The sequence below is a fragment of the Mobula hypostoma genome, chromosome 10 (assembly GCF_963921235.1).
Source record: "Mobula hypostoma chromosome 10, sMobHyp1.1, whole genome shotgun sequence".
Lineage (NCBI taxonomy): Eukaryota > Metazoa > Chordata > Chondrichthyes > Myliobatiformes > Myliobatidae > Mobula > Mobula hypostoma.
The window spans coordinates 61,762,435-61,781,072 of NC_086106.1; the positions used below are offsets into that span (position 1 = coordinate 61,762,435).

Here is an 18,638-nt window from a genome sequence, read left to right on the forward strand (position 1 = left end):
CTATCTATCTCTGCCTTAAATGCACCCAATGACTTGACCTTTATAGCTGCTCATGGCAACAAATTCCACAGATTTACCACCCTCTGACTAAAGTAATTTCTCCGCATCTCTGTTCTAAATGGACATCCTTCAATCCTGATGTTGTGCCTTCTTATCCTATATTCCCCTACCATGGGAAATAGCTTTGCCATATCTAATCTGTTCAGACCTTTTAACATTTGGAATGTTTCTATGAGATCCCCCCCTCATTCTCCTGAACTCCAGGCAATACAGCCCAAGAGCTGCCAGATGTTCCTCATCTGGTAACCTTTCATTCCTGAAATCATTCTCGTGAATCTTCACTGAACTCTCTCCAATGTCAGTATATCCTTTCTAAAATAAGGAGCCCCAAACTGCACACAGTACTCCAAATGTGTTCTCATGAGTGCCTTATAGAGCCTCAAAATCACATCCCTGCTGTTATATTCTCTACCTCTAGAAATGAGTGTCAACATTGCATTCACCTTCTTCACCACCGACTCAACCTGGAGGTTAACCGTTAGGGTATCTTGCACAAGGACTCCCAAGTCCCTTTGCATCTCTGCATTTTGAATTTTCTCCCCATCTAAATAATAGTCTGCCCGTTTATTCCTTCCATCAAAGTGCATGACCATATACTTTCCAAAATTGCATTTCATTTACCACTTCTTTGCCCATTCCCCTAAGCTATCTAAGTCTCTCTGCAGGCTCTCTGTTTCCTCAACACTACCCGCTCCTCCATCTATCTTTGTATCATTGGCAAATTTAGCCTCAAATCCATTAATCCCATAGTCCAAGTCATCGATATACATCATAAAAAGCAGTGGTCCCAACACCGACCCCTTTGGAACTCCACTGTTAACCGGTAGCCAGCTAGAACAGGACCTCTCTGTTTTCTGCCGATCAGCCAATGCTCCACCCATGCTAGTAACTCCCCTGTAGTTCCATGGAATCTTATCTTGCTAAGAAGCCTCATGTGTGGCACCTTATCAAAGGCTTTCTGAAATTCCAAGTACACCACGTCTACTGCATCTCCTTCGTCGATCCTGCTTGTAATTTCCTCAAAAAATTGCAGTAGGTTTGTCAGGCAGAATTTTCCTTTCAGGAAACCATGCTGGCTTTGGCCCATCTTGTCTTGTGCCTCCAGGTACTCCATAATCTCATCCCTGACAATCGATTCCAACAACTTCCCAACCACTGACGTCAGGCTAACAGGTCTATAGTTTCCTTTCTGCTGCCTCCCACACTTCTTCAATAACGGAGTAACATTTGCAATTTTCTAGTCATCCGATACAATGCCAGAATCTATCGATTCTTGAAAGATCATTGTTAGTGCCTCCGTAATCTCTCTAGCTACTTCCTTCAGAACCTGAGGTTGCATTCCATCAGGTCCAGGAGATTTATCCACCCTCAGACCATTAAACTTCCTGAGCACCTTCTTAATCATAATTTTCACTGTACAAACTTCACTTCCCTGACATTCTTGAATGCCCGGTATACAGCAGATGTCTTCCACTGTGAAAACTGATGGAAAGTATACATTCAGTACCTCTGTCATCTCTGCGTCTCTCATTACAATATCTCCAGTGTCAATTTTTATTGGTCCTATATCTACCCTCAACTCTCTGTTACCCTTTATAAACTTAAAAAAGCTTTTAGTATCTTCTTTGATATTAGTCACCAGCTTCCTTCCATAATTCATCTTTTCCTTCCTAATGACCTTCTTAGTTTCCTTCTGCAAGTTTTTATAAGCTTCCCAATCCTTTGTCTTCCCACTGGCCTTGGCTTCCTTATATGCCCTCTCTTTTGCTTTTACTTTGGCTGTCACTTCACTTGTCAACCATGGTAGTGTCCTTCTTCCCCTTGAAAATTTCTTCTTATTTGGAATATAGTATCTGTCCTGCACTTTCCTCATTTTTCGCAGAAACTCCAGCCATTGCTGCTCTACTGTCCTTCCTGCTAGTGTCTCTTTCCAGTCAACCTTGGCCAGTTCCCCTTTCAGGACTTTGTAATTTCCTTTATTCCACTGAAACACTGACTCATTGGAATTTAGTTTCTCCTTCTCAAATTTCAAAGTGAACTCGATCATATTTACCTGGAGTATTGTGTGCAGTTTTGGTCCCCTAATCTGAGGAAAGACATCCTTGCCATAGAGGGAGTACAAAGAAGGTTCACCAGATTGATTCCTGGGATGGCAGGTCTTTCATATGAAGAAAGACTGGATGAACTGGGCTTGTACTCGTTGGAATTTAGAAGATTGAGGGGGGATCTGATTGAAACGTATAAGATCCTAAAGGGATTGGACAGGCTAGATGCGGGAAGATTGTTCCCGATGTTGGGGAGGTCCAGAACGAGGGGTCACAGTTTGAGGATAGAGGGGAAGCCTTTTAGGACCGAGGTTAGGAAAAACTTCTTCACACAGAGAGTGGTGAATCTGTGGAATTCTCTGCCACAGCAAACTGTTGAGGCCAGTTCATTAGCTATGTTTAAAAGGAAGTTAGATATGGCCCTTGTGGCTACAGGGGTCACGGGGTATGGAGGGAAGGCTGGGTTCTGAGTTGGATGATCAGCCATGATCATAATAAATGGCGGTGCAGGCTCGAAGGGCCGAATGGCCTACTCCTGCACCTATTTTCTATGTTTCTATGTTTCTATGTTTCTATATTGTGATCACTGTTACTGTAAATTTTGTCAAAGTTTAAATATGCCTCATAAATCTGATCCTTTTCATCCTTCAAAAAAAAACAGCCAAGGGTATTTATTAATGTATTCATACCGTCATCCTTCTTCAAGTCTTCCAGTGAAATTCACATTGCGGTCTCTCTCACTCTTCCCGAAAGTGACAATGTAACAGCCAAGGCTTGCTCTCGTCAAATGCTGCCAAGATCCTATAATTGGAAACCATCCTCTGCTACCACTGCTAATGCCCTAACAATGACACATTTTTCTTTTGTTAAAACAACTTTACTTTCAACATCTCCCTTCAAAACCTGAGGGCCGTCACCTTTACATCCCACAATTCCTCTCCCATCACACACACGCACGCACGTAACAGGGAGAGTGTGCATGCGTACTAAATACTTACACAGTCCAAATGAACAGAACTCATCACCTTCTGTATCCTAATAGCCTCTGGAGAAATAGTGAAGAGTAAAACACTATAAGCAAGGTCCTTCCAGAATCCTTCCCAAGGTTTCAAATTGCATGTTTTCAAGGACTCGACTTTCTGGGTCTCAAGGCTTTATTTCTGGATCTAAATGGCCTGGTCTAAGCGTACAAGGTTGTCCAGGTCTCCCATGGACTTTAAGCTTTCACAAGGTCCTTGCAAGGTTTCCAAGGTCTTTCCAATGTTCTTCCTCTCTCGAGGACTCCTAGGTCCTAGATCTTTCTCGCAGACTCCCAGGCCTCCTTCTCATGACCTCAGTCTCTTGAGGTTCTCGTCTTCCTGCCTCTCAAGGTCTCGCAGGCCCCCTCCCTCGAGGTCTCACAGGCCTGCCTCTTGAGTTTGCAAGTTTCCAGCTTGAGTTCCCCAAATCTCTTGAGTCATCCCTGGATCTCGATTTTTTAGGTTTCTCCGAGCAGTCAGGTGCTGGCCATAGGAAGTGGGAGACTGTAATGAGCTCTTCAGGCTTGTACGGGGCACCAGAGAATGTTGGGTTCTGAGGTCTTTGGAGCACCTGAATTAGGTAATTGTTGTTTAATGACAGGTCATTAATCATTTACAGTTCCTTATATTATTTAAGCAGATGACCAATTAGTCCTGATTGCAGAGTCCCAGTTTTGGCGGTTACTTTTTGCAGTGTCGCTTGGCCGAGCCACTGATATTCTTTTGGAATTATTATGAATAAACTCATCACTGTCTCTACATTGGAGTTTGTTTCTCTGTCACACTTGGGTTCCGATATTACCAGCACACACCGTGACAAGGGATGTGGTTGTCTGGAATGAACTACCAGAGAAGGTGGTAGATACAACCATAGTTTAGACAGATACTTGAATGGGAAAGGTACAGAGTGATATTGAAGTAATGCAGACAAATTGTATTACTACAGCTGGATGCCACAGTTGGCATGGTGTAAGTGGGTCAAGAGAGCAACGTAGGGTTTTTATGATCTGCAGGTGCTGGCAATCCACAGCAATACACACCAAATGCTGAAGGAACTCTGCAGGTCAGGCACTATCTATGGAGAGAAATAAACAGTTGACTTTTCAGACCAAGACCGTTCATCAGGACAGAAAAGGAAGGGGGAAAAAGGTCAGAATCAGATCACAGAGGGGGAGTAATGATTGAGGATCTCACTGAACTCCCATTGAAGAGAAGAATTAAATTTTTTCAGTAAGAGACTTCACAGTGAAGCAGAAAATCATAAACAGAGGAGATTATCTAGATGCTGGAAATCCAGTTGCATTAGAATGTGATAACACCATATTGACACAGGCTTTTATACATTTGGGGAGTTAAGCAAGTGTTGCTGTGCCAAATTTTAGTTGAGTTCACGATTTCTTTTATTTTTACAATTTTTGATTTGTAAATGGGATTTTGGAAGGTGGTGATACTTTCAGTTTTTGTCGCCCTTCTGCAATGATGAGGGGGAGAGTAGAGAAACAACTTTCGTATGTGCTTTCCTTGTATGTGGTCCAGTTTGAAGAAGGAGTGAAGCTTCTTCATTCAAGCCTTACTTAATATTTCCATTGTTATACCTGGATCTGTGGAGACAACGCTAAGAGATTTAACAACAACATATTACTGCAGATAAGACTGATACAGAAGATATGTAATATGCATAATTATTTGAGTAAAACTGAACAAAGGCACAGCTAGATTAATAAGCAACAACAGACCTGGCAAAATAGCAGACATTGGGATATTGCCAAAAGATAGAGGTTTTAATCCAATGATAGCTGAAGCAATGTTACACCCTCTCCTACTTTGTAACAGGGAATTTCCCTGCTCTGTACTTTTCCCATTCTTACTGCTGTTGGTAGACCTTACACAGTCCATAGAGTATAAGAGCAGGGATGTGATGTTGAGGCTCTATAAGGCACTGGTGAGACCTCACTTGGAGTTCTGTGGGCAGGTTTGTTCTCCTTATTTAAGAAAGGATGTGCTGACGTTAGAGAGGGTACAGAGAAGATTCACTAGAATGATTCTGGGAATGAGAGGGTTAACATATGAGGAACGTTTGTCCACTCTTGGACTGTATTCTTTGGAGTTTAGAAGAATGAGGGGAGACCTCATAGAAACATTTGAATGTTGAAAGGCATGGACAGAGTGGATGTGGCAAAGTTGTTTCCCATGATGGGGGAGTCTAGTACGAGAGGGCATGACTTAAGGTTTGAAGGGCGCCCATTCAGAACAGAAATACAAAGAAATTTTTTTAGCCAGAGGGTGGTGAGTCTATGGAATTTGTTGCCACGGGCAGCAGTGGAGGCCAAGTCATTGGGTGTATTTAAGGCAGAGATTGATAGGTATCTGAGTAGCCAGGGCATCAAAGGTTATGGTGAGAAGGCGGGGGAGTGGGACTAAATGGGAGAATGGATCAGCTCATGATAAAATGGCGGAGCAGACTCGATGGGCCAAATGGCCGACTTCTGCTCCTTTGTCTCATGGTCTTATGGTCTTATAGACCAGTTGGCTCCAATTTAGAATTTCATATACCTACTGTTAAATAGACAGATCATTTTGTACACAAATCCTGCAATACCTTTTATAATGATTCTTGTACATCCATTTCTGTTTCAGTTTATCAGTCTAGTTCTTTCATCCATTATATCATTGATCATTAGCATCTTTGTTTAATCATGCACTGGGCTATATACCAACTAAGTAATCAATTTTTTATTTGAATGGTAGTCTATTACTTAATATGTTAATTTATTGATTGAAATCCAGAAGATTCTTGGTAACATTTAATTTTTTAGGAAAATGAATGTTTAGTAATATAAAATTGCTGATCCTGCTGACACACTAATGCAGAAGGCAAAATTAATGAATATTTAAAACATCTAATAAAAATCTAGGGTGTCTGGACTTTTGCACAGTACTGTATTATTAGTATACATAAGCATTCTTGGCAATTGACATTCAGTAATTATAAAGATACAAAAAAATTAGCTCCTAACCCCATTTGCCCTCCCCCACCCATTCTTACAGCTTACATTCCTACTTGCTCTAAATTTAAATTTTAACATGCATTAATTGAATAAATCAATCTGTGTTCTAAATCTGCCTGTGTTTTCCAATTTAGGTTTTTGCTTTGTGGGAAAGCCTATGTAAATGGATTTTTGCTTCCTCTTCATAGCTATTCACACAAACCTTCTTGTGTATAGGTTATGGGAAAAAGACAGAAGAATAGGGTTGAGAGGGAGAATAAATCAGCCATGATGGAACGGCATAGCAGATTCGATGAGCCAAATGGCTCTATTCTGCTCTTATGTCTCCAAGACGGAAACCCATCAGATTAAGGGAACTTGACAACATAGACATTAAAGAGGAGGAAGAGCGGGATGTTTGTGGATGTTATTCTTCAAGACTTGTGTAGGTTCCAGTAAAATGGTGCAGGTGACACCAAACTTAGTGATGAACGAAAGTTGACAAAAATCTTAAGTGTTTAATACAGCCAAGTGTGAAATAGGGAAGACTTATGGAAAGATAGAATACTGAAAATTTACAATTTTGAAAGGTTTGGATGAACAGTTAATTTCTTATTTCTGCAGGTGTAAATCCTTAAACGCTCTAGTTATGTTGAAATTATAAATAAGGACATAAAATATTTGAGATCTATCAGTTTGAGATGTATCAGTATTACAGTGGAGTAAAAGGAATTACAGAGGCACGACAGAGGAGTTGACCAGAATTGATTGGAAAAGAACACTGGCAGGGATTATGGCAGATCAGCAATGGCTGGAATTTCTGGAAGCAATTCGGAAGGACAGGGTTTGTACATCCCTAAGAGGAAGAAGTATGCTAAAGGAAAGATGACACAACTGTGGCTAGCAAAAGAAGTCAAAGCCAACATAAAAGCTAAGGAGAGGGCATATAATAGAGCAAAAGTTAGTGAGAAGTTAGATGATTGGGAAGCTTTCAAGTACCAACAGAAGGCTGTTAAAATAATCATAAAGAAGGTAAAAATGGAATTTGAAAATAAGCGAGCCAATAATATATAAGAGGATACCAAAAGTAGCTTCAGATACATAAAATGGAAAAGAGAGATGACAGTGGATATCGGACCACTGGAAAACAATGCTGGAGAGGTAGTAATGGGGGGCAATGAAATGGCAGATGAACTGAATAATTATTTTGTAGCAGTCTTCACTGTGGAAGATGCTAACAGTATGGTGGAAGTTTGAGAGTGTAGGTGGTCATGAAGTTACCATAAATAGAGAGAAATTTCTTGGGAAATTGAAAGGTCTGAAGGTAGATAAGTCATGTGGACCAGATGGTGTACACCCCAGGGTTCTGAAAGAGGTAGCTGAAGAGATTGTAGAGGCATTAGTAATGACTTTTCAAGAATCACTAGATTCTGGAATAGTTCCAGAAGACTGGAAAATTGCAAATGTCACTCCACTCTTCAAGAGCCATGGTATTACAGGAAAGATTCTAGCATAGACAAAGGAGTAGCTGATGGGCAGGAGGCAAAGAATGGGAATAAAGAGAGCCTTTTCTGGCTGACTGCTGGTGACTAATGGTGTTCCACTTGAGTCTGTGTTGGGGCCAATTCTTTTTATGTCATTTGTCAATGACTTGGATGAGGAAATTGATAGCTTTGTTGCAAAGCTTGCAGACAATATAAAGGTAGATACAGAAGGACTTAAACAGATTAGGAGAATAGGCAAGAGAAATGGCAGATGGAATACAGTGTGGGGAAGTGTACTTTCGTAGAAGAAATCAAAGGGTTGACTGTTTTCTAAATGAGCGAAAATACAAAAAAAAATTATGTGCAAAGGGATTTGGGAGTCCTTGTGCAGGATTTCCTAAAAGTTAATTTGCAGGTTGTGTCTGTGGTGAGGAAGGCAAATACAATGTTAGCATTCATTTAAGGAGTACTAGAATATGAAAGCAAGGTTGTAATGTTGAAACTTTATAAAGCAATGGTGAGGCCTCACTTGGAGCATTGTGAGCAAGTTTGGGCCCTTATCTTAGAAATGATGTGCTGAAACTGGAGAGGGTTCAAAGGAGAATAGTGAAAATCATAAATGACAAGCCATTGAACCCTCAGTGTTGAATGGCTTGTCATACGAAGAGTATTTGATGTCTCTGGGCATGTATTCACTAGAATTCAGAAGAATGAGGGGTGACCTCATTGAAACCTATCAAGTGTTGGAAGGCCTTGATAGAGTTGATGTGGTGAGGATGTTTCCTATGGTAGGAGAGTCTAAGACACAGCCTCAGAATAGAGGGACATCCTTTTAGAATGGAGTTGAAGAGGAATTTCTTTAACCAAAGAGTGGTGAATCTGTAGAATTCTTTGCCACAGGTAACTGTGGAGGCTGTCTTTATGAATATTTAAGGCAGTGTTTGATAGATTCTTGATCGGTCAGGATATGAAGGGATATGGGGAGAAGGCAGGAGATTGGGGCAGAGAGGAAAATTGGATCAGCCATGATGAAATGGTGGAGCAGGCTCAATGACCCAATTCTGCTCCTCTATCTTATGGTCTTATACGCGTATCTGAGTAAATGAAACTAGAAGGTAATATATATATAAGTTGGCGATGATAGATTGGTAAACTTTACCAAGTGTGTTGATGGGTTGCAGGCCATGAATAATATTGAAAATTCTGTACACATGAATAACAACAATTATTCATTCCTATCTTGCTCAAAAGTAAGTCAGGAAAGATAGCTCACCCAGGACTTGCAAAAGAAATTAAAGGTTGTATTGGGCACAAGGAGGAGACATATGAAACTGCAAGAACAGCAGCAGATGTGAGAATTGGGAGCGGTTTAGAATTGAACAAAGGAGGACAAACATGTTTAAGGGGTAGATGGAGAATGGGAGTAACTATGCAGGGAATGTGCAAACTGACTATAAAACTTTTGTAAATACTGTATGTAAAGAGTAGTGGGCAGTGAAGACCAATGTAAGACCACCACAGTCAGAAGTAGGAAAACTTATAATTGTAAACTAAGTTATAGGAGAAGAATTAAACACATACTTTGGTTCTCTGTTTAGAAAGAAATAGCCTCAAGGCTAGTTCAGGCTGATAGTAAGGCAACAGTTAGTCAAATAATCATAAGTTACAAAATCTGATACCTCCTCTACCTAGTTAAATGACCACTGAGTGTATGTTTGTGTATCTCTGCTGCTGTAGCCCATCCACTTCAAGGTTCGCCATGTGGTGCATTCAGAAATGTTCTTCTGTACACCAGTGTTGTGAGCATGCTGTAACACATTGAGTCGCAGCCACGGGATTGGCTGATTGGACACTTGCATTAATGAGCAGATGTACAGATGAACCAAATGTCGTGGCCACTGACTGCATGCCAGAATAAATGAAGAGTTGGTTAACAGGCAGGAAAATGATTAAGAATAAACAGGTCCTTGTCCAGGTGGCAGACTATGACCAGGGGAGCGCTAGATGGATCCAAGGCAATCACAATATAAATGATTTAAATGAACTAAATTATGACATCTTTACATTGTCATCAATCTTGTAGACAAATGAAAAATTGTTGAGGTGACAGGGTGAAATGCAAGTTGTTAAGATGGTACTCAAAAATAAACTTCATTTGATTCGGACACAACACGGCTACAGTATACTTCATTAGGAGTTTGAGGAGATTTGGTATGTCATCAAAGACACTCGCAAATTTCAACAGATGTACCATGAAGAACATTCTAACTGATTGCGTCACTCTTTGGTTGGAAGGGCCTTTGCACAGGATTGGAAATAGCTGCAGAAAGTTGCAAACTCTGCCAGTTCCAACCTGGGTACGAGCCTCCCCAGCATCGAGCACGCATTCAAAAGGCAATGCCTCAAAAAGGCAGCATCCAACTTTAAGGACACCCATTAGCCAGACAAGCCGTCCTCTCATTGCTACCTTCAAGGGGGACATACAAGAGCCTGAAGACACACTCAACATTTCTGGAACAGCTTCTTCCCCTCCACCATCAGATTTCTGAATGGACAATGAATCCACGAATACTGCATCAGTATATTACCCTCACTTTTTCACTAGATATTTGTTATTTTTTTATATATACTTATTGTAATATTTGGTTTTTGATGTTATTATCATGTATTGCAATGTACTGCTGCCACAAAACAACAAATTTCATGAATATGCCAGTGATATTAAACCTGATTCTGATTCTGACAGGCGGTGGGAAAGTGCAGGACAGGTAGAGAATGATTTGGAAAATGCGTGTTTCAAAAAAACAGAATGATTTACTATTTGAATGGTGATTGATTGGGAAAGTGGGTGAAGAAATGAGATATTGAATGCCATTATGCACCAGTCACTGAGCAGAAATATTTAGGAAGGTAGATGATCTGTGGATTTTCGTTGTGAAAGGTTTTGCACACAGGAACAACAATATTTTTCCGCAGTTGTACAGAGCTTAATGACATCACACCTGAATATTTATATACTGTTTTAGTCTCCTTCTCTGAGGTAGTATACCCTTACCAAGAAAGGAGAGTAACAAAGCTTCATTAGAATGGCAGGACTGATGCATGAGGAGGGATTGGTTTGATTAGCTCTTTATCCGTTAGAGTCCAGATTGAAATGTACTCATTGAAATGTACAAAATTGTAACCAAGTAATCAGACGAGATGCACGAAGGCTGTTGCTGATGCTGAGGAGTCACTGTTTCACACTTTCAATTTTTATGATAGCATCTCGCACTATTATCAGATGCTTACTTATATTCAGGAAGGGTAAGACGAAGGAACACATACCAATCCTCACAGAGGGATCAGAAGTGGAGAGAGTGAGCAGCTTCAAGTTCCTCGGTGTCACGATCTCTGAGGATCTAACCTGGTCCCAAAATATCAATGTAGTTATAAAGAAGGCAAGACAGCGACTATAGTTTATTAGGAGTTTGAAGAGATTTGGCATGTCAACAAATACACTCAAAAACTTCTATAATTGTACAGTGGAGAGCATTCTGACAGGCTACATCACTGTCTCGTCTGGAGGGGCTACTGCACAGGACTGAAAGAAACTGCAGAAGGTTGTAAATCTAGTCAGCTCCATCTTGGGCACTAGCCTACAAAGTACCCAGGACATCTTTAGGGAGCGGTGTCTCAGAAAGGCAGCGTCCATTACTAAGGACCCCCAGAACCCAGGGCATGTCCTTTTCTCTCTGTTACTATCAGGTAGGAGATACAGAACCCTTAAGGCACACACTCAGTGATGCAGGAACAGCTTCTTTCCCTCTACCATCCGATTCCTAAATTGACATTGAATCTTTGGACACTTTTTAAATATACAATATTTCTGTTTTTGCACATTTAAAAAAAATCTATTCAGTATACGTAATTGATTTACTTGTTTATTTATTATTATGTTTTATTTATTTTTTCTCTCTCTCTCTCTGCTAATTATTAAATGATTGTGTAGCCAAGTTTCCATTGAACTCAATATATGTTTGCTGATGACACAACAATTGTAGGCCGTATCTCGCGTTATGATGAGTTTGAGTACAGAGAGGAAATTAAGAACCTGGTGGCATGGTGTGAAGACAATAACTTATCCCTCAACGTCAGCAAGACGAAGGAATTGGTTGTTGACTTCAGAAGGAGTAGCGGACTGCACGACCCAATTTACATCAGTGGTGCGCAAGTGGAACAGGTCAAAAGCTTTAAGTTCCTCGGGGTCAATATCACAAATGACCTGACTTGGTCCAACCAAGCAGAATTCACTGCCAAGAAGGCCCACCAGCACCTTTACTTCCTGAGAAAACTAAAGAAATTTGGCCTGTCCCCTAAAACCCTCACTAATTTTTATAGATGCACCATAGAAAGCATTCTTCTAGGGTGCATCACAACCTGGTATGGAAGGACGTTATAGCAATTAGTGAAACTTGGCTACAGGAGGGACAGGACTGGCAGCTTAATATTCCAGGGTTCCGATGTTTCAGATGTGATAGAGACAGCGGAATGAAAGGTGGGGTGTAGCATTGCTTGTCAAGGAAAATGTTACAGCAGTGCTCAGGCAGGACGGATTAGAGGGCTTGTCTACTGAGTCCTTATAGGTGGAGCTGAGAAACAGGAAAGGTATGGCCACATTAGTGGGGTTGTATTATAGACCACCCAATAGTCAGCGAGAATTGGAGGAGCAAATCTGCAGAGAGATAGCAGGCAACTGCAGGAAACATAAAGTTGTGATGGTAGGGGATTTTAATTTTCCACATATCGATTGGGACTCCCATACTGTTAGGGGTCTAGATGGGTTAGAGTTTGTAAACTGTGTTCAGGAAAGTTTTCTAAATCAATATATAGAGGTACCAACTGGAGGGGATGCAATATTAGATCTCCTATCAGGAAACGAGTTAGGACAAGTGAGGGAAGTGTGTGTAGGGGAGCACTTTGATTCCAGTGATCATAACACCATTAGTTTCAACTTGATCATGGATAAAAATAGATCTGGTCCTAGGGTTGAGGTTCTAAACTTGAAGAAGGCCAAATTTGAAGAAATGAGAGAGGATCTAAAAAGCGTGGATTGGGACAGGTCGTTCTCTGGCAAGGATGTGATTGGGAAGTGGGAAGCCTTCAAAGGAGAAATTTTGACAGTGCAGAGCTTGTATGTTCCTGTCAGGATTATAGGCAAAGTGAATAGGAATAAGGAACCTTGGTTCTCAAGGGATATTGCAACTCTGATAAAGAAGAAGAGAGAGGTGTATGACATGAATAGGAAACAGGGAGTAAATAAGGTGCTTCAGGAGTATAAAAAGTGCAAGAAAATACTTAAGAAGGAAATCAGGAGGGCTAAAAGAAAACATGAGGTTGCCTTGGCAGTCAAAGTGAAGGATAATCCAAAGAGCTTTTACAGGTATATTAAGAGTAAAAGGATTGTAAGGGATAAAATTAGTCCTCTTGAAGATCAGAGTGGTCGACTATGTGCAGAACCAAAACAAATGGGGGAGATCTTAAATGGGTTTTTTGCGTTTGTATTTACTAAGGAAACAGGCATGAAGTCTATGGAATTAATGGAAACAAGTAGTGAGATCATGGAAACTGTACAGATTGAAAAGGAGGAGGTGCTTGCTATCTTGAGGCAAATTAAAGTGGATAAATCCACAGGACCTGACAGGGTATTCCCTCAGACCTTGAAGGAGACTAACGTTGAAATTGCAGGGGCCCTGGCAGATATATTTAAAATGCCGGTGTCTACGGGTGAGGTGCCGGAGGATTGGAGAATGGCTCATGTTGTCCCGTTGTTTAAAAAAGGATCGAAAAGTAATCCGGGAAATTATAGGCCGGTAAGTTTGACGTCAGTAGTGGGTAAGTTATTGGAGGGAGTACTAAGAGACAGAATCTACAAGCATTTGGATAGACAGGGACTTATTAGGGAGAGTCAACATGGCTTTGTGCATGTTAGGTCATGTTTGACCAATCTATTGGAGTTTTTCGAGGATGTTACCAGGAAAGTGGATGAAGGGAAGGCAATGGATGTTGTTTACATGGACTTCACGAAGGCCTTTGACAAGGTCCCACATGGGAGGTTAGTTAGGAAGATTCAGTTGCTAGGTATACATGGGGAGGTGGTAAATTGGATTAGACATTGGCTCAATGGAAGAAGCCAAAGAATCGTAGTAGAGGATTGCTTCTCAGAGTGGAGGCCTGTGACTAGTGGTGTGCCACAGGGATCAGTGCTGGGTCCATTGTTATTTGTCATCTATATCAATGGTCTGGATGATAATGTGGTAAAATGGATCAGCAAATTTGCTGATGATACAAAGATTGGAGGTGTAGTGGACAGTGAGGAAGGTTTTCAAAGCTTGTAGAGGGATTTGGACCAGCTGGAAAAATGGGCTGAAAAATGGCAGATGGAGTTTAATACAGACAAGTGTGAGGTATTGCACTTTGGAAAGACAAACCAAGGTAGAACATACAGGGTAAATGGTAAGGCACTGAGGAGTGCAGGAGAACAGAAGGATCTGGGAATACAGAAACAAAATTCCCTAAAAGTGGTGTCACAGGTAGATAGGGTCATAAAGAGAGCTTTTGGTACATTGGCCTTTATTAATCAAAGTATTGAGTATAAGAGCTGGAATGTTACGATGAGGTGTGTAAGGCATTGGTGAGGCCGAATCTGGAGTATTGTGTTCAGTTTTGGTTACCAAATTACAGGAAGGATATTAATAAGGTTGAAAGAGTGCAGAGAAGGTTTACAAGGATGTTGCCGGGACTTGAGAAACTCAGTTACAGAGAAAGGTTGAATAGATTAGGACTTTATTCCCTAGAGTGTAGAAGAATGAGGGGAGATTTAATAGAGGTATATAAAATTATGATGGGTATAGATAGAGTGAATGCAAGCAGGCTTTTTCCACTGAGGCAAGGGGTGAAAAAAACCAGAGGACATGGGTTAAGGGTGAAGGGGGAAAAGTTTAAAGGGAACATTAGTGGGGGCCTCTTCACACAGAGAGTGGTGAGAGTGTGGATTGAGCTGCCAGACGAGGTGGTAAATGCGGGTTCTTTTTTAACATTTAAGAATAAATTGGACAGATACATGGATGGGAGGTATATGGAGGGATATGGTCCGTGTGCAGGTCAGTGGGACTAGGCAGAAAATGGTTCGGCACAGCCAAGAAGGTCCAAAGGCCTATTTCTGTGCTGTAGTTTTTCTGTGGTTTCTATGGTTTCTATGGTTTCTATTGTCCTGTCCAAGACCGAAAGAAGCTGCAGAAGATTGTGAACACGGCGCAGCACATCACACAAACCAATCTTCCGTCCTTGGACTCACTTTACACCGCACGCTATCGGAGCAGTGCTGCCAGGATAATCAAGGACACGACCCACCCAGTCAACACACTTTTCGTCCCTCTTCCCTCCAGGAGAAGGCTCAGGAGCTTGAAGATTCGTATGGCCAGATTTGGGAACAGCTTCTTTCCAACTTTGATAAGACTGCTGAACGGATCTTGACCCGGATCTGGGCCGTACCCTCCAAATATCCAGCGGGAAGCACAGAATCAAATATCGCTGTGATGATTGTACGTTCTAGTATCAATTGTTTGGTGACAATGAAGTATTAAGTATAAAGTATTATCTATTGCATTGAAATGCTGCTTCTAAGTTAACAAATTTCATGTCACATGCCGGTGATAATAGACATTCTGATTCTGATTTCATACAGACCCATACATAAACAACAATTCACCTGGATTTCTTTGACATGATCCATCCAGCGTAGTATCTCGCTTTTAATAATTTGTACCTGACTAATCAGTTTCTTACATTCTAACAGTGTGTATATATTTTTTTGCAGACAAGTTTGACTCTGAATGATCGATTTTCCTCCATGAAGATCATTCCCCGTCATGCAATATCAAGAAGAGGCGGCCGAACCGTCACTATTGGCTAATATTCACTTTAGTTCTCAGGATAAAATATAAGAGATAAATTTGATTTATTGTTGACAATGCTGTCTGATAAATTTTTAAATACAAACATACACTAAACATTTTATGTGTTCTCAGAGCAAAATATTTTCATTCTACGAGACAAATGCCCAGTCTATTTCCATAAATTTAATATAATTTTCCCAAGAAAAGTGACCTTTTCTTTTGCTCAAATGAAGCAATCTATTAAAGCAACATAAGAAGTAAATCAAGCAGCATTTTTTTTGCTTAAAATCAATTTAAAAGAGCAGCTAATTTAAATTAAGATAAACAAATTGTACATTAGAATTAAAGACGAAGAGTGTGATTCCATAACTGTATCTATCAGAATGGTCTGGTGAACTGGGGTTTCTGAGCACTGAATTGTACCAGAACATTTGCGAGCCAAGTGATGCAGATCTGGTTCAAATTACAATTTTATGGAGACATTATAAATGTCTGTTGCACACCAATAAGTTAACGATCTAGATGTCAATGACAAGGCTAGCATTTAAGATCATAGAGTAGAGTCAGAGAATATTTACAACACATAAGGAGCTCATTTGACTCATTATGTTTGCTCCTACTGTCCAACAGAGCGACTTACCAGTTCTACCAAAGGCACTTCTCCGTAGCCACGTAAATCTTTGCTTAACATGTTTTTAAGGCCACAGTGTAGCCTGCCTACATTTCAAACCCAAAGAACATACGGCGTAAAATAGTTTCCCCCATGTTGCTATTAATTTACTGCCCCTTTATTTTATTCCTGTGATCCCAAGTCCTTGACTCCACACCAATGGCAACAGCCTGCTGCTATTCACTCTGTCCAGGCCCTTCATCGTAACCTCGAAAGGAAATAACCCCGGACTTTAATTATTCTTGTAAATGTAGTTACTTGTCAAAACAATCTTACCATAAATCTTTTCTAGACACTTACTGCCTTCCGATAAGTATAATAATTATGTGGCCAGAAATGGACACAGTACTGTACTCCAGTATATATATTTTTCTCTGTAATTAGCCCTACTCTTCCATGCTATGTGTAGTAGCCCACTGTGTGCTAATGGTAAAGAGAATGGATGATCCATTGGACTGCTTTGGTATTAAGTTTCCTTGAGAATTGCTGGAGCTCTGTCATCCAGACAAGGGGAGAGTATTCCATCTTTCTCCTGACTTGTCTCCTATAGCTGTTTGAAAGGTCATCAGGCAGCAGGAAGCGAGTCACACACCTAAAAATACCTGGCCCCTGACTTGTTTTTGGACACCTCATGTCTATTCCCAGTTTTCCCAGATTGATCTCTTAATCTGCCAGTTCATTCTACCATCCTCCCCTTTGCACATTGCTGCTCACCACCATCAGCTGAGCCTTGCTCGTCTGCTGATTCGGCACAGCACAAGCTCTATCATTAGCACCCAAAGTGGTTCCTCATGTCTCACTGCTCTGCCCATCCTGTATACTCAAAGTATTGCATAAGAATTTCTGAGCAACTTTATTTGCAGTGTTAATTAAAAAAGATCTTTTTTTCAATGAAATGGTTGGAGTTAAAGCCATTTACTGAGATGGAGAATTATAAATCAGGTTGACCTAAAATTCTTTACCTCAGCAAGTAGCCTTAATTGTAAAATCAAGTTTTATGTTACTTTGACTGTGAATTTCTTTCATTCATGCCAGAGTTTAATTATAATTATATCCTGGTAAAATACCTGACATTTTCTTCAAGATTAAATTTAATGACTATTTTGTTTAATGCAACAGAAGGAGACATTATTTAATAAAGTGTCTATTTTATTTAATAGAACAATATATTGATTGCACAGCCAGATAATTGTAATGTGATGGCAATGTAAATAGAGAATTAAAAAGATATTTAAGTCTCTTTTATTGCACCGGGATTGCATAGCATGATAAAAATTGTTTAAGTTGACACTGCATAGAGAACCCACAGCAGCTTGCTTTGGTGTTGTCAGTGTTTATTTGTCATGGGAGGAGATATGCACTTTAAAATAATTAACTACATGTATTTGTTGCACACTTGAAATTTCTCAAATCCTGCACACCTGCCAAGTGAACTAATTAGTTGATTGATGCCATGTGTCTTGTAAGCTTCAGATGGTTGAAATATGCCACTTCTACCCTGTCCACTGCACACCCCACCACAAATGTAACCCTGAGCCTTACTCATTTCCAGATACCCATGAAGTAGTGTTCTTTCAAACTCAAGCAATGGACCCATCCCATTGCATGGAGAATAAAAATGCCCCATCACTGCACCCAGCTGTGTCATTCGACAGCTGGGATGTTGGCACTTTGTCAACATTAAAGGGAAACTCGGAGCAGAATTTACATGTGGTAAGTTACCTGGCCAGGAGAAATGTATAACTACCGTGCTAGGCTCAACATAAGGTCACACGGGAATTTTGCTCTGTGGCTCAGAGGAGGACTTTCATGGAGAAGCAGATGAAAGCAAATGAAAGCCATCATGTATGCAGTTGGAAATGTTTGCAGCCTTGTTCAGCCTACCTGAAGTATCCATGTATTGAGGGCTTCTATTCCGAACTTGCTCATGCCTTGGTACAGAGCCAGGGGAACTATCCTTCAGTGCATGGAATTAGTGGCCAGCTTTACAAATAATATTTACACTACCATGCTGCAGCAATCAATGGCAAAGGTAAGAGGAATCTGCAACGTAAGCAGGAGGCACGAGTACTACAGGGGAAGTCCTAACTTTTCCGTCAGAGTTCTGGATTCCTGGCCAATACTTCAAGGGTGGCATGGCACTCCAGCAGTTTGGCTCGGCCTGCTTTACAAATCTGAGTGATCCCTCAGGAAGATCACACCCGTACTCTCTCCCCTGCTGTTTCTGCGGGAGCTTCAGCAAACACTCGCTGGCAGTAGCCTGTCATCCAACTAACCCAACTATTACTGTTGGTTAAATCAAATACTGGAAGAACTCATCCAGTCAAGCAGCATCTAGGAAAAAGGAATCAGTCAACACTTTGGGTGACTGACCCTCAGAAATTAATCATTTCACAATCCTACCAGAATCTTTTCTTTCAGATTCTGGTATCTGCA

General features: G+C 40.7%; 1 protein-coding gene across 3 annotated transcripts in view; it reads left to right on the top strand.

Annotated features, from left to right (window-relative positions):
* The window catches only part of LOC134353323 (UAP56-interacting factor-like), an 87,855-nt gene extending 70,442 nt beyond the window's left edge, over positions 1–17,413 (top strand). For all 3 annotated transcript variants that reach the window (XM_063061359.1, XM_063061362.1, XM_063061361.1), the window contains one exon: positions 15,454–17,413. In XM_063061359.1, the coding sequence (XP_062917429.1) occupies positions 15,454–15,549 (96 nt within the window). In that variant the 3' untranslated portion in view covers positions 15,550–17,413. The remainder of the gene's footprint in view (positions 1–15,453) is intronic.
* The last annotated feature ends 1,225 nt before the right edge of the window (positions 17,414–18,638 follow it).